General features: G+C 48.6%; 1 protein-coding gene across 3 annotated transcripts in view; it reads right to left on the bottom strand.

Annotated features, from left to right (window-relative positions):
* The window catches only part of si:dkey-49n23.1 (semaphorin-3D), an 88365-nt gene that overhangs the window by 20894 nt on the left and 51364 nt on the right, over positions 1 to 16107 (bottom strand). For 2 of the 3 annotated variants that reach the window (XM_035388897.1, XM_035388896.1), the window contains 4 exons: positions 2677 to 2837; positions 1969 to 2031; positions 799 to 918; positions 9 to 87 (listed from right to left, as the gene is read on the bottom strand). In XM_035388897.1, the coding sequence (XP_035244788.1) occupies positions 9 to 87; positions 799 to 918; positions 1969 to 2031; positions 2677 to 2837 (423 nt within the window). The remainder of the gene's footprint in view (positions 1 to 8; positions 88 to 798; positions 919 to 1968; positions 2032 to 2676; positions 2838 to 16107) is intronic. The other variant, XM_035388899.1, reaches the window with a different exon arrangement.

Genomic DNA, 16107 nt, shown 5'->3' with positions numbered 1-16107 from the left:
TGACTCACCAGTCAGGAGTGCAGTGAAAGGCTCCAGCGGGCTGTAGGGACACTTCCCCCTACCGGACTCCAGCTGGAATGAAGGCTTCTGGGAAAGAGAGTCCATTTCAGCTAAAGACGACCCACTACTGCTTATGTGTGTGTGTGTGTGTGAGAGCGTATGTGGGTAAGTGTGTTTGTATGAGAGTGTGTATAAAACCATGAAAAAGATATACAATTTACGATATTGTAACAGATTATATTACATATTATGAATAAACACAATAAATAGTATGTACTGTATATTTGTAGAGTGAGAGTTTGCAAGCACAGTCGATGTTTCTATACTATTTTCATATACTATTTCATATACTAGTTTGTACGTTAATTTTATAATTCTTTTTTCATTCTTACGTATTACCAGTGCCATAAAAAAAATTGTAGCTTCGAAACAGGCAAAGGCCGTCTTTCTCAGGAAATTAGAAAAGCTGTTTATTACCACATTACATGAGTCATGTTTTAATTTAATGGTGTTTTCTGTACACTTCATTAGTCACAGCCGTGAAAGACCAACAGTAAACAAAGGATGATGCCAGCTTCCTGTTTACGTGCTCCATGGAAATGGAAAAAATCCAAAGTTTCCAATCAAATTCAGGGAGGAAAGGTTTCCTGCCAAATCTGCCAGCATGTCTGCAGCCCTGTCATCGTGTGTTGCTCATTAAACAGTGAGGGGCAGCTGCACAGCCGGGGGCAGAGACAGGGGCAGAGATGGGGGCAGAGACGGGGGCACTCGTGCCCTCTCTAGGGTAACGCTTCTCACCTCTGTGCTCTGGCTCAGGTCGATGTAGGTGCAGAGTGGGTGGTAGGCCCCCGTCCCGCAGACGTAGACGTGGGTTTTATTGAACGGCTGCAGGACCCTCACGAAGTTAGCGCATTCCGTCTGCAGAACACAGGAAATATGACAGCGTGCACAAGGGGAGCGTACGGTACTGCCACGATCTGGACCACCACAGCAGCTGCTCCTCCCCTGTGCCCCTGATCGTACTGATCACATCGATCACACTGGCCACACTGATCATACTGACCACACTGACCACACTGATCATACTGATCATACTGATCATAATGATCACACTGATCACACTGATAACACTGCTCACACTGATCTTACTGACCACACTGATCATACTGATCATACTGATCATAATGATCACACTGATCACACTGCTCACACTGATCTTACTGACCACACTGATCATACTGATCATACTGACCACACTGATCACACTGATCATACAGACCACACTGATCATACTGATCATACTGATCATAATGATCACACTGATAACACTGCTCACACTGATCATACTGACCACACTGATCATACTGATCATACTGATCATAATGATCACACTGATCACACTGATAACACTGCTCACACTGATCTTACTGACCACACTGATCATAGTGATCATACTGACCACACTGATCACACTGATCATACAGACCACACTGATCATACTGATCATATTGACCACACTGATCACACTGATCTTACTGACCACACTGATCACACTGATCATACTGATCATATTGAACCTGCGAACGGTGCCAGTGTAGTATAGTATAATGGGTAAGGAGCTGCTCTTGTAACCTAAAGTCACTGGTTCGATTCCCACATAAGATACTGTCATTGTACCCTTGAGCAGGCAACCTGCATTGCAACCTGCATTGCTTCAGTATATATCCAGCCGTATAAACGGATGCAGTGTAGATGCTATGTAAAAAGTTGTGTAAGTCGCTCTGGATAAGAGCACCTGCTAAATGCCTGTTAATGTGTAATGGCCAGTGTAAATTGAACTCTTAACACATAACATTTGGTCCCACTCTGGAATGTGGGTGGAACGTGGAATGCTCGATGTGTTCCCTCTCAGCCAGCCAATAGGGTTAGGGTTAGGGTTAGGGTTAAGATGTCCACCTCCCAGCCTACCTCAGCGTTCTTTCCCGCCGATTTGCAGTGCTCGATGTGCTCCCTCTCAGCCGGCCAGTAGATCTGAAGGAGCGAGAGACAGGGTGTCACCAAGGAAACGGCGAAAAAGGACCCGCAGGTAATTCATCCAACAGGCTTGACAAATGTTCCTTCCTGGTACAGCCCTCAAGCTGAGCTGAGCATTGCAACAAACTGAGCTGTGTTTCTGCTGACAGGAAATGAAGAAATCTGATCGAACCACAAATACAGGACGTTCTCCCAGGAAGGGTCTCCTCTTATTGCCCTGCCTGATGCTGTGGTGTAGCAGAACATCCAAAGCCCCTCACCCTGCGCACCCCAGAACTTAGCCTTACTCCATCTGATACAGACTACAGACATTTATACACATCAGCACACACTCACACACACACACAGATATACACACACTCACACACACACACACACGCAGACACACACACACACATACACTCACATGCACACTCTCTCTCACACACACACACAGCACACACACACGTCGACACATACACACGCAGAAGCACACTCACATGCACACACTCACACACACGCACACACTCACATACAGATGCACACTCACACACACGCACACACACACACGCACACACACACACACACACACACACACACACACTCACACACTCATACACAGATACACACACACATACACTCACACACACGCTCGGTCCAGACCTTGCGTGTTGGCAATGCCAGGCTGTCAGACTGCAGCATGTAGATGTGATCCTTCCCCCCCACCAGCAGCCAGCCTCGGTCCTCATCCAGCAGCAGGGACTGGTACCCCCCTCCAAAACCAGTGCCCCAGAACACTGCAGAGCTGTTCCTCCCCTGCAGATCTGGGGGAGGGGGGGGGGAGAGAGAAATTGTGTCAATTGATTATTCATCTGTTAATGCTTACATTTCTGTTTTTTTCCTCACAGAAAAGAATGTTTAATTTGATATTTAAAAGGTGTATTATGCCTTTAAGGAGACAGAGAACAGCTGCCATAGTTACAGAGTGAACTGTTCATTCGTCTGCGCAGATCTTTCAATGTATTTGTGTTTGCTGCTTGGCAAGCGGGAGAGAAAAGTTCAGAAATCCACATTTCTGTTATGTAGATCTACAGTCAAAGCAAGTGCTAAGGTTTTTGATAATGTGCAGGTTGGATCACTAATGACTGATCCTGAGTGAGTCACTCTTACCGTAAATTCAAATTCAAATGAGCTTTATTGACATGCCGTACATAGATACAAATTGCAGAAGCACACAATAGAATGTCCAGCGTTATTTAAACTCTTAACCAACAACATTTGGTCCCACTCAACATTTGGAATGTGGGACCAACTGTTATCTATTAAGTGTTGAATTAAGACTGGACATTTCACTCTGCATGAGCACAACAAAAATAAAATAAACTAATAAATTGAATACAAATGCGTGTGTGTGCGCGTGTGCACGTGCGTGTGTGTGTATATGCGTGTGCATGTGTGTATGTGAGTGTGTGTGTGTGCGCGCGTGTGTGTGTACATGTGCGTGTAGTGCGTGGGCATGTGTGCGCGCGTGTGTTGGGGTGGTGGGTATTAGTGTATGTTAGCTTGTGTAATGTCATGTCCCGTGTAAATGCTCTGTTATCCTGCCATTGGCAGCTCCCTCATTCAGCAACAACCAATCATCCAGGAATCCTGTTCACAGCCGTCCCAGGGAACCCGATTACTTGACAGGAAAATGACTGATGTACTGAAGGAGAGAACAGAACTCTGGCATTGTCTGGACTGCGTTTTACGAACACTCAACCCCTCCCCCAAACAAAATCTACTCTGGAGACTGTGGGTTTAACTAAGCAGAAAATTACCCGCACAATCACTGCAAATTAACCCCCACACCCTGCGGTGACTGCTCCACTCAGGGACGAACTCCGGCCTCAACTGGCCTGTTCCTGCCACCCCCACCAGCCCTACTCCACCTCCACCGGCCTTACTCCACCCCCACCGGCCCTACTCCACCCCCACCGGCCCTACTCCACCCTCACCGGCCCTACTCCACCCCCACCGACCCTACAGCACCCCCACCGGCCCTACTCCACCCCCACCGGCCCTACAGCACCCCCACCGACCCTACTCCACCCCCACCGGCCCTACAGCACCCCCACCGGCCCTACAGCACCCCCACCGGCCCTACTCCACCCCCACCGGCCCTACAGCACCCTCACCGGCCCTACTCCACCCCCACCGGCCCTACTGCACCCCCACCGGCCCTACTCCACCCCCACCGGCCCTACTCCACCCCCACCAGCCCTACTCCACCCCCACCGGCCCTACAGCACCCCCACCGGCCCTACAGCACCCCCACCGGCCCTACTCCACCCCCACCGGCCCTACTCCACCCGCACCGGCCCTACAGCACCCCCACCGGCCCTACTCCACCCCCTACTCCACCCCCACCGGCCCTACTCCACCCGCACCGCCCCTACAGCACCCCCACCAGCCCTACAGCACCCCCACCGGCCCTACAGCACCCTCACCGGCCCTACTCCACCCCCACCAGCCCTACTCCACCCCCACTGGTCCTACAGCACCCCCACCGGCCCTACTCCACCCCCACCGGCCCTACTCCACCCCCACCGGCCCTACAGCACCCCCACCGGCCCTACAGCACCCCCACCGACCATACTCCACCCCCACCGGCCCTACAGCACCCCCACCGGCCCTACTCCACCCCCACCGGCCCTACAGCACCCCCACCGGCCCTACAGCACCCCACCGGCCCTACTCCACCCCCACCGGCCCTACTCCACCCCCACCGGCCCTACTCCACCCACACCGGCCCTACAGCACCCCCACCGGCCCTACAGCACCCCCACCGGCCCTACTCCACCCCCACCGGCCCTACAGAACCCCCACCGGCCCTACTCCACCCACACCGGCCCTACAGCACCCCCACCGGCCCTACTCCACCCCCACCGGCCCTATTCCACCCCCACCGGCCCTACTCCATCCCCACCGGCCCTACTCCACCCCCACCGGCCCTACAGCACCCCCACTGGCCCTACTCCACCCCCACCGGCCCTACAGCACCCCCACCGGCCCTACAGCACCCCCACCGGCCCTACTCCACCCCCACCGGCCCTACAGCACCCCCACCGGCCCTACTCCACCCCCACCGGCCCTACAGCACCCCCACCGACCCTACTGCACCCCCACCGACCCTACTGCACCCCCACCGACCCTACTCCACCCCCACCGGCCCTACTCCACCCCCACCGGCCCTACAGCACCCCCACCGGCCCTACTCCACCCCCACCGGCCCTACTCCACCCCCACCGGCCCTACAGCACCCCCACCGACCCTACTCCACCCCCACCGACCCTACTGCACCCCCACCGACCCTACTCCACCCCCACCGGGGATAGAGAGCCGCGGAATCACTCTCTGCTCCGAGCGAAACTCGAGCCTTAAAGCACATCTATCACCGAACCTATTTCTATTTACCGTATAAAAAAAAAAACAAACAACTTAATTCTCTTATAATAGCCAGAAGTGACACTCAAAGCGCATATCTGCGTTTTCCAAAACGGAGCCCAAAGAAACCGACAGGCAGAGACTTGGCACAACGGCACGTTTCCAGAAGCGCGCTCAGAGAGCCGTGCAGCGGTGTAATGCGCCCAGAAGCGCGCTCAGAGAGCCGCGGAGGAGTTCTGCTCCGAGCGAAACTCGAGCTTCGGAGCGACGCAGCGCTCGCTTCGCTCTCGCTCTGACGCAGCTCCTCGCTTCGCTCTCGCTCTGACGCAGCTCCTCGCTCTTCTTTCCTTTTTACACGATTTGGTTAAATAACTAATTCCACTGGACTCTCCTGGCTGCCTCCGCAGATAGTGAGCTGCAGGTGAGCAGTTAAGAGGACTGGGCCGGAGAGTTCCTGTGAGTGTGAAGAGGCCGTAATAAAGGATCCTCTCGCCCCAGCCCAGGCACTTCCTGTCTGACATCTCCGTAGATGGAGAGGCAAAACTCCAGGTGCTTCCAAATAGGTCAGCGAACGTCAGGGGCAACCCGGTCCAGCTGGACCCACACCGGAGGACCGGGCCCATTGTGAACTCTAAAAGAAACAAGTGCTTTTCTGCTGACTGTGAGAACTTCGGTTTTTGTGTCGGGAGGTGAAGAGAAGCTGGCTGTGCGAGGATGAAAGCACTGAAGGGGGAGGCACAGCAGAGGCGCGCAGGCTCGAGGCCAAAAAAGGCAACCTGCACAATTTCTCCCAGACTGCCTTTCAATTTGGCAAGATTACTGATTGCAGTATGCAGACATGAGTATGACAAGTATGGGAAAAATATGTTATATTGGGCCACAACCAATAAGGTTTTTTTTTTCCATCCCTGACTACATCCACACATATCTTTTCAAAAAATGTCATTTTTAAATAAAGTTCCACAGCACTGCTTAGTTGATCTCGAATGTGATGCATGTTGCTCATATAAATGAATACATACATGTGACAATCGAAGTGAATTAGAAACGACAGTATTTCTCACACACAGATTAATAAAGCCTCACATTCACACACACCTTCAGGCCTCTCTCATGCTGATTTGGCCAGAAAATGCATTTTCAAACGAGTCAGTACCTCAGGGCACTTATGCAATCATCAGGTATGAAAAGCAGATGAGTGTAAACCACTAGCCTTGGCATTAGGACCATGCCAAGCACAGTCCATATGCTAAACAGCGCCCATACGCTAAACTGAGCCCATACGCTAACCAGAGCCCATACACTAACCAGAGCCCATACGCTAACCAGAGCCCATACGCTAACCAGAGCCCATACGCTAACCAGAGCCCATACTCTAAACAGAGCCCATACGCTAAGCAGAGCCCATACGCTAAGCAGAGCCCATACGCTAACCAGAGCCCATACGCTAACCAGAGCCCATACGCTAAACAAAGCCCATACGCTAACCAGAGCCCATACACTAACCAGAGCGCATACGCTAACCAGAGCCCATACGCTAACCAGAGCCCATACGCTTACCAGAGCCCATACGCTAACCAGAGCCCATACGCTAAATATATTCAATATTCATGACTTAATTTTCAAAACAACACTTTTGCATTTGATGTATATTTTTCACATTTTCCAAATGCTGTCTTTAGGTAATGCTCTCTGCAGAGCTGATTCTGTGGGAATCCCGGGCAAATGAACAGTAGCGAGGGGTTACCATCGATTCCCAAGGGGTCATATGGTTGCAGTCAAGTCAAAACAAGCGGTCAATAAGACACACAATACACACAGGAAGGAATAAAATAAAAGAAAAAATAAAAGTAAAAATACAATATATTGAGACTCCATAATGTACACGTTTTCCAATATAGAAATATTAACTTCACATGACAGCATGTAAAGTAAGTCCAATGAATAAATAAATAACAAATAAATACATAAAGGGTGTGTCAGTCTGCACCTCTCCACAGAATTTGTGTACTGCTATCCATCAGACCAAAATGACCAAATAAAATATGGCACCCCGTGTATTAATATCCTCTCCCACAATCCCCCTTGATATCCCGCCCAGCCTTAACAGGCTTTTGCCCAGACGTTAGCCCAGCCCCAGGGATTTAGAACATGCCAAGATTTAGCATTAATGTTCAAAGACAATATCCATACACCGTATCTATCTCCAGTATTCGACGTTAAACACAGTATCTGTCCATTCTTATGTCTCGTTAAGACATCAACCATATCTGAAATCTGCTTATAATTTTACCTTTGAATCTGATAAGTCAAAGTATTGGTAACACTACAAAGGGCTTTCCATAATGTGAAAAAAAACAAACATTTGAGTTTAATCACATTCGCAGTGGGATTTTCTCCAAGTCGCTCATATTTCAAGACACCAGATACAGTGATATACCGAGACTAAATATGACACGATGATGTTAACTTTCCTCCCCCCATAAATCAATGTGACCCTCGACCAGCCCCTACTTCTCGTCCATGTCAAACATTTGTCCAGTTACTTGTTCCAAGACCTTCTGCCAGACCAATCAAATCTCTCTCCGCAACCTCTTAGCAGAAACATCTGTCCCCCCCCCCCCTCCCAGATGTTCTCGCTCTGTATGCTCCAGCTCTCCGCAGGATGAGGCAGGTTGAAGCACAGCTGGAGATAAACCTGCTCCTCTGGCCAAACTCTGAATTGACTCCCAATTAGATCGCCTGTTGTTTACAACAAGAGATTTGCTTTTTTTTACTCAGTGTGTCAACCAAGGCTTTTGTGGATGGTGATCTCTAGATGGGAATGTTTCGGATTCATTCAAATGGACTCATTCCACCACTTAGAAAGCCCTGTACCTTTGAAGAGATAACAGGCAGGACAGAGTGTAAAATATCAGAGGATGAATTAGTGGGGAAAAGGTGGGCTCTGGAACAGGAGGAAGGGGAATGGCTGCTGGAAAGAAAGACAGGAAGGCCAGGGGCAATCTTACAGGGTCAAACGTCAAGCTTTCAGCTCACAATCCAAACCTCTCACCCCTGAGGGAATTGAACAAAGATCGCCTTCCTCATTCTCAGCTCTGTCTGTTAAAGTAGGAAGTGTAACATTGCAAAAGGCTTTAGGCTATAAAAGCTCGCTGTGATATAGCTGAGCTTTAAATCCAGGACGGCTCAACGTCTGTTGTTTTGGTTCTGATTTAGACATGTTTCCTTCTGCTTTTGCCCTGCGGTTCATCCACGCATGAAATCGAACTGCACTGCCTGATTGCTTACAGATTAAGCAGGCGTCATGGTGCGCAGGTCTACGTAAAATATGATCCTTGTCAGTGCCAAACGGTTTCTCAACTTTAAAAAAAAAACCCACAAGCCTGTGACAAATCAAGCTGAGATCTTGGAGCTGTCATTCGGCTGGATCACTCACTGCACCAATCACAGACTGTGTTGGTAAGAACAAACGGAGCAACTGCAACGGTGGTAGACGCTTTCTGTATACTCTTCCAGGATCCCTTTATTGTTGAAGGGGCTACAGCCAGCAAGTATCCACCAATCACTGTCAGGATTGTTCAGGTTCTTATTACCAATGAACTCTGTGATTGGTGGAGCTTTCTATAGGTTCCTTATCCCTGGCATCACTTAGGAATGGAGGGTTCCGTCTGCAGGGTCTTCCTTCTCCTAAGTCTCATGATTGTGTGCTAGCAACCTGACTGCACCATGTCACAATACTTTTCAGTGCCAAAAGTCAACATATGCAAGGACTAATGCTTCATGCTAAAATACTACATACAAACAACAATACTACTGCTGCTTCTAAATAAAATAAAACAAGTGTTCATCGTTACATTTTTTGTAGATTTTTTGATTTTTCTTATCATCATAGAAACCGTTGCATTTACTTGTTATGACACAGGTGTTTGTTATTCTATTTCACACCTTGAATTTAAAGTAAACGGATACTCATTTTTACAGTTTGTTTTAAATCCTTACGGGCTGAGAATAGCATTTTGTTTTTTTCCGCTAACAGCCAGACAGGAAAGCAGTCTGTTCTTTCCTGTATGCTTTCCATTCCACACCTGCACCTACGGCAGCTGCATAAGCCCCGCCCTCCTCTGGCTGCGGCTTCTGCTGGTTGGCCACAGAGCCAGCGGCTAACTATGCACGCTAGCTCTCAGGAACTCCAGGACGTGGCATTGACGGAACGGATCTGCAAATGCGATTGGCCATCGCAACTGGCAGGAAAAAAACTTAGAGGAAGAAAAAAATGTTTTTAAAAACTTGAAGTGAAGGTCCTAACAGCGTCAGTCCTCACAACTTTATCCAGCACAGCAGATGTTGTTCCAACAGTGCCAACCAACACTGGTGGACTTTGGGAAGGTCAGAAGGGGTCTAATTTACTGAGGAAGTTAAAAAGGTGTTTTATCTGTCCATCAAGCTAAACCCCTTCTGATCTTTTTAGATTGGCCAGGACCCCAGGGCTGCCCCGATTCTGTTCCAGCCTCCAGCTTCCAGAGCCAGGTAACAGAAGATCCAGGATTCAGGGGAGGTCAGGAGGTCAGAGGAGACTGCCTCATTACCGCCTGTGATATACGGAAAGTGCAGGGCTTTGGAATTAGCCTCCGACGGAAACTTTGGCCACCCGGTAAATCCCGTCTACACAGGACCTTTTCCTCCCTGTCCCCGCGGGACTGTCGATGGGACACAGAAGCATTCACAGTTTAAACCAAACAGGTTTTCCCATGATCCCTCTCTCCGGAGACTCCACAGCGTATCCCTTCTTTTCTCCCCGTCACGTCCCGCCCTTATGTTTTCGGCACAGGCCCCTTTAATGGCCAGAGTTTCTGGACACATCAAAACAGCGCGTTTGTTGGACGCAAGCCAAACACCTGTACCGCATATCCACAAGCTGCAGTTATGGTGGGGGTGGGGGACGCGGGATATGGTGGGGGCGGGGGACGCGGAATATGGTGGGGGCGGGGGACGCGGGATAAAACATTTCTGACGGCGGTATCGCGGCTGTGTAAGTAGCGGCTTTAACGACACGCGGAGATAAGTTCCACAGGGCAGTTCCCACAGCCCTGCGATTAAGAAAGAATGTTTTTAATCAAAGCGCTTCACAGGCACGTGAGTTGGTGTGTGTAAGGGAGCAGTTTAGCCCATTAAAGCACCGGGCTGATTAAAGGCATCATAAAAAAACAGCAGAAAATCTGAGCTCAGTTTTGGCAGCCGTCGGCAGCGAGGGCTCTTCTGTCGGCCAGCTTTCTCACACTGCCACCTCACGGCTTCCAGCTCGCGCCTCTGATTAAAAGGCCATCTCTGCTGAGGGGGAAAAACACCCAGAAAACACCAGAGGGGTGAAGTCACACACACGCAAGACCTTCTGCTCCGTGGCCCAAACAAGGCCTAATCGCACCAGCCCAATCACCCTGATGATGATATTTAAGCCCCCAGCGCCTTCGTTTATATACCAAATTTTTTACGTTAAAATGCAATGAAGAGAGGTTTTTTCTGAATTTTTATTTTTTATTTTTTTATTCTAATGCAGCGTTCTAGAATGCAGTGCATTCAATTACCAGTAGTGATTGTTACATCAGCTTTAGAATGTTCAGTTCTAATCACATATTTGTGAGGTCACACCTTAACGTCTTTATCCATAGCACACAGGAAGCCAGATTTGCTTGTGATAGAAAATGAAAAAAAAGAGAGAGGTGAAGGGTGGAACTTTGTCTCAATCGCAAGTTGTGATAGGAACAGGGACATGACTGACATGCAGTGAGTGGTGGGCATAGAGGCAGTGTCCATTTCTGGATTTCATGTCAGCTTTTGCTCTATTTATTTAAATAGCCAAATAATTTACGTGACCTGACATTTCATCGAATTTAGCGACAAGCTGACGAATGACAGCTGAAGTCTCTTCCTTTCTAGCCACATGAAAAGTATTACTGTGGTTTCATTGTATAAGTGACCTGGTAGTAGTGCTTGAAGCTAATTAGTTAATTGAGCCAATCTGATTGGTGTTTCAAATGTGAATGTTTTTCCAAAATTCCAAGTCAGTGTTCTAGAACTCCGGTCACCAGTAGTGATTGTTACATCAGCATTAGAATGTTCAGTTAAAAACAGTATAATCACATGTGTGATCTCACACCCTAAAGGGTTAAAATGGGGCTGAGCCACACATGCCAGCTGATCTTCTGAACCAGAACTGCGAATGTTGCCCATCAGCTTCAGATACAGGCACTCGTGCAATTAGTCAGGGAAACAGGATCTCCCCTCAGACACAAATGTAGGCCTACGCTCTGACCTCTGACACCAAAGTCAAAAGCTGCATTTTTTTCCTGCTATCATGTTTCTTTATATGGCCTGCGCACGACCAACAAATCTTTTCCTGAAAACCCTTCAGCATTTCTCCATAATAACAGTTTGAGTTTCCAATACCAAGCTGGAAACAAAAGGCCTTCATTCACTGAAGGCAGTACATGATATCTGTTAAACAGCCAGCAAATATACATGTTAAGGCTCACAATAGAACTGTGAGAATACATTATGACAATATAAGTACCCTGAAATTCAGTCACAGTGTTTGATTGTATTTAAAGCCAAAAAGAACAATTCATATTGTGACATGAGCGCAAGAAAACAACATTTTTCCATTATATGAAATTCGGGCCATGTACTGCATGCAAAATCACATACGCAAAGAGTAGGGCGCCTGCAGTCCTGTGATTCTGCTAAAAACGGATCCTTCCTTGTGCCCTAAACTCCATACACAGCCTCTTTGTGAAAGACCGGTCACGTTCGGGCTGCTATACGGCTGTACCACGCGCAGAAAATGTGCTTAATTTGATAAATAACAGAGTGCATACCACTGACACTCAACCCCCCCCCCCCCCATTTTCCCCATCCCCCCCCCATCAACAGTATTAAATCTGGTCACCTTAGCCTGCATCACTGCATGCGTCCTGCATTTGGGAAAGGGAGAGCTGGCAGCCGTTCTCATAAGCAGCTGGACGCAGACAGGCTATATCGCGGTTTACAGGCCATGTGCTATTAAAGCCCTGAAATCCAGCCACACGGTAATGAAAGACACTTGTAGGAGCAATGGCAGCAAATGGCCTGGGGGCTCAGAGTAAGGAACGGAGGCCAGCTGTACGTCAGGACACCGCCGCCCGATATTAAAACCAACGCAAACAACTGTGAACTAACGGCTGCATTTTAGCATTATCCACGCATAATCCCAGGACCTGCACAGACGCTCTCACGTAGCGCAGTTTACATTGGGCGTGATCCTGTCCAGATCTGCCGACGTATTACAATATGAACAGAGCTGCTGTATCTCACGCTCGATCGAGTCGTCTCCCACTGGCCTGGGTTGTTATGGAAGCTGATCCTGTAGTGAGAGGCTGTGTCCAGGAAAAATAAAATAGGGACTGACAGACTTTTACCACAGAAATCAGAGAAGGGCTCCACCAATCATGAGCACACTGCTAACAACAAATAGAACAACGCCAGCCATGATTGGTAGATATCTTCTGGCTATATTACTGATATTCCAGAAAGTGGTATAGCTAGAAAATGTCCACTAATCACTGTCGACACTGAGATTTCTCAAATAGCCGATGTACCCCTTGACTGGTGGAGCTCCACTCAGGTTTCTGTAGCATAGGTGATGACAGTAACATCCATTTCAGCAAGCCAACTGCTCTTGCTACAGGATGAGCTTCCATGGCTACCCAGCAGACAGTAAAGACAGCTTTTCTTTCAAAATGACGTAAACATACTTACAAGTACTGATTTTACTCTTTATATTTCTTTATAATTAATTTTGAATGATGTGATGGTAGGCCTACACATTGGTCACAAGGTCAGAAGGCAGACTTACATAATTATAGGTATAATTATATGTATAAACTCTCATTCTTTGGGGTTTCAGATCACACTATGTCTGAAACACATCCTGAGCCGAGACTTTGGACGCCTGCTCTGCGAGAACGTTTTGAGGCTACGCTCATTCCAGGACCCCTCGCTCATTTCAAGGGTTTCAAGTCGGCCTGCCAAATAATTGATATGTTTGCTTGTTATGGTTACACCACTGGCGGACCCTCCGCTTCAATACTTCAATACAAGTGTTCCACTTGTCCTGATTGGCTAGTTCGAGGGCAGAGGTTTCGAGGTTAGCAGTGTTTATAAATTCCACACCTCGTGAGTCATATTAGTAAGACGGGAGAAATGTAATCGTTTGCAGGAATTCACTCAGAAACAGCCAATCAAAATACTGTGTACCTATTTCAGGCTAATGCCACAGACTCGCAAGGCTATAGATACTGCAAGCAGCCATTTCCCTCACTGTGAGTGTCAGTAAGCAGCTGGATATTGAGCTGTAGAAACAGAAAGCACAAAGAATATAATGCAGGGGGAGAGAGCCATGTGCTGCTGCATTGATTGGTAAAGAGGGGTTCCACAGCTCACAGGTGACACCTGAGGAAGTTTTTTAGAGGTTGGGGGAAGGGGGTGGAGACAAAGGGTCGTCTTCATTCATTACTTCCCCAGGAAAAATCCAAAGAAGGCTGAGACCGTACTCCCCTTTCCCGCTCTTTCCTACCACCCCCCACCCCCCCCAGGCTAGGACAGTGGACTAACGCCCCCCCCCCCCCCCAACTATTACCCGGAGCGAGCACCGTGAAGGAGACGGCCCGAGGTGCGGAGGAGGAGAGAGGGGGCAGAGAAGGAAAAGAAAAGAGACGAGGAAGGCTTTTCAGTCCCCAACACAAAAACCGCACCCAGAGAATGGCACCGTTGTGCGGTCTGTTCCCAGCACGAAATAAACGAGCGCTTTCAGAAGCGCTTCAAAAAAAACGTGTTACTACGCGACCGGTCGCCAAAAGTCTGGAACCCGCCAACTCCTCATAATGCCGCATTCATGCTACTGCCTGCAAGGTTTTTTTAATTTAATGTAATTTAATTTCATTTTTTTTTATCATTAACTGCAAACATGAAAGTGAGCTTCTGAAAGAAATTCATCATTGTTCATCAGTTCCCAGGAAAGGCAGGGACCGTTCTCACCAGCAGGGTATTTCCCTCCCACACACACACACACACGCACACACACACTCATACTCACTCTCACACACACACACACACATACACACACAGTAACACTCTCTCACACGCACGCACACACATACTCATACTCACTCACTCACAGACACGCACACACACACTAATACTCACTCACACACATGCACATATACACACACAGTAACACTCTCACACACACACGCACACACACACTCATACTCACTAACACACACACACATACACACACAGTAACACTCTCACACATGCACACACACACATACTCATACTCACTCACACACTCAAACCCACACACAAACACATACTTGTTTTTATCACATCATGAGGATGCAATTACTGATAGTACTGAGGACACAGCACACACACGCACACACACACACACACTACAAAGCACACAACACACCACACAGACCACACACACCAGGGACCACACACACCACACACAAACACACCACACACACACACACACCACACAGCACACACACACACTACAAAGCACACAACACACCACACAGACCACACACACCAGGGACCACACACACCACACACACACGCACATATACTACACACCAACACACACACACACCACACACAAACACAGCACACACACACACACACCACACAGCACACACACACTACACACCTCACACAAACACAGCACACATACACACACACAAACACACACACACACACACACACTGGCACTGTCTCCAGCAGAACCTGAACCTCTGCCCATTTCACAGGGCGCTTACAAGCATTTTTCCGAAAGGAACCAAGCAGTGGCGAGGGGGGGCGGGCGGGGGGGTCATTTAAGCCAAAACCCATTTAATCCCTCTGGATGTTTAAGGGGCATCTTGTTCATTTCAAAACACGCTGCCGTGCCAACAGCCTGCTCAGCGTTGGACACCGTCACCTACTCGATAATTTTTCCTTCACAAAGTTGACAAATAGGAATTTCCTTTCACGACAGTGTATGAAAAAGAATCTGTTGTTTTGAGTTCCTTCCACCATTTATAAAATATACGTCAGGCACATGCATTTCCCAAGAGTGGTTTTATCATTTTTTGAGTCACGCCTAAGTAAAAATATGCCAGGAGTTGTGGAGTAGGAGGCACTGTGTGTGTGTGACCCTAAGCCCTCACTCCCCCAAACCCCCCACCCCCCCAACTCCGACAGCTCACAGTAGGATGAAACTCCAAGACAATTCTGCTAGAGACAGGACAGGGAGGAGGAGACGGATGGAGTCAGCTCTTTGGCCAATCGCCAATGCCGATGCTTGGATGGGGTCAGCTCTGCGGCCAATCGCCAATGCCGATGCTCAGATGGGGTCAGCTCTGGCCAATGCTCGGTCAGAGCAGCCCTCAAGCCAGAGGCCAGGGGTCTCAGTAGAGATGGCCCCTGCACTGCTAGGGGACCCCGTTTAATCAATAAAGAGCATGTGACCGTTATCCGAGCCCTCTACATTCCTGACGTCATTCAGAATCTCTACTCCCCCATTCTCATCCGTACAGCGCAATGTTTAATCTATTTACACGGTGTAAATGAAGTATAAGTAAGTAAAAT

Source organism: Anguilla anguilla, chromosome 13 (assembly GCF_013347855.1).
Source record: "Anguilla anguilla isolate fAngAng1 chromosome 13, fAngAng1.pri, whole genome shotgun sequence".
Lineage (NCBI taxonomy): Eukaryota > Metazoa > Chordata > Actinopteri > Anguilliformes > Anguillidae > Anguilla > Anguilla anguilla.
This window is presented reverse-complemented; position numbering and strand designations above follow the sequence as displayed.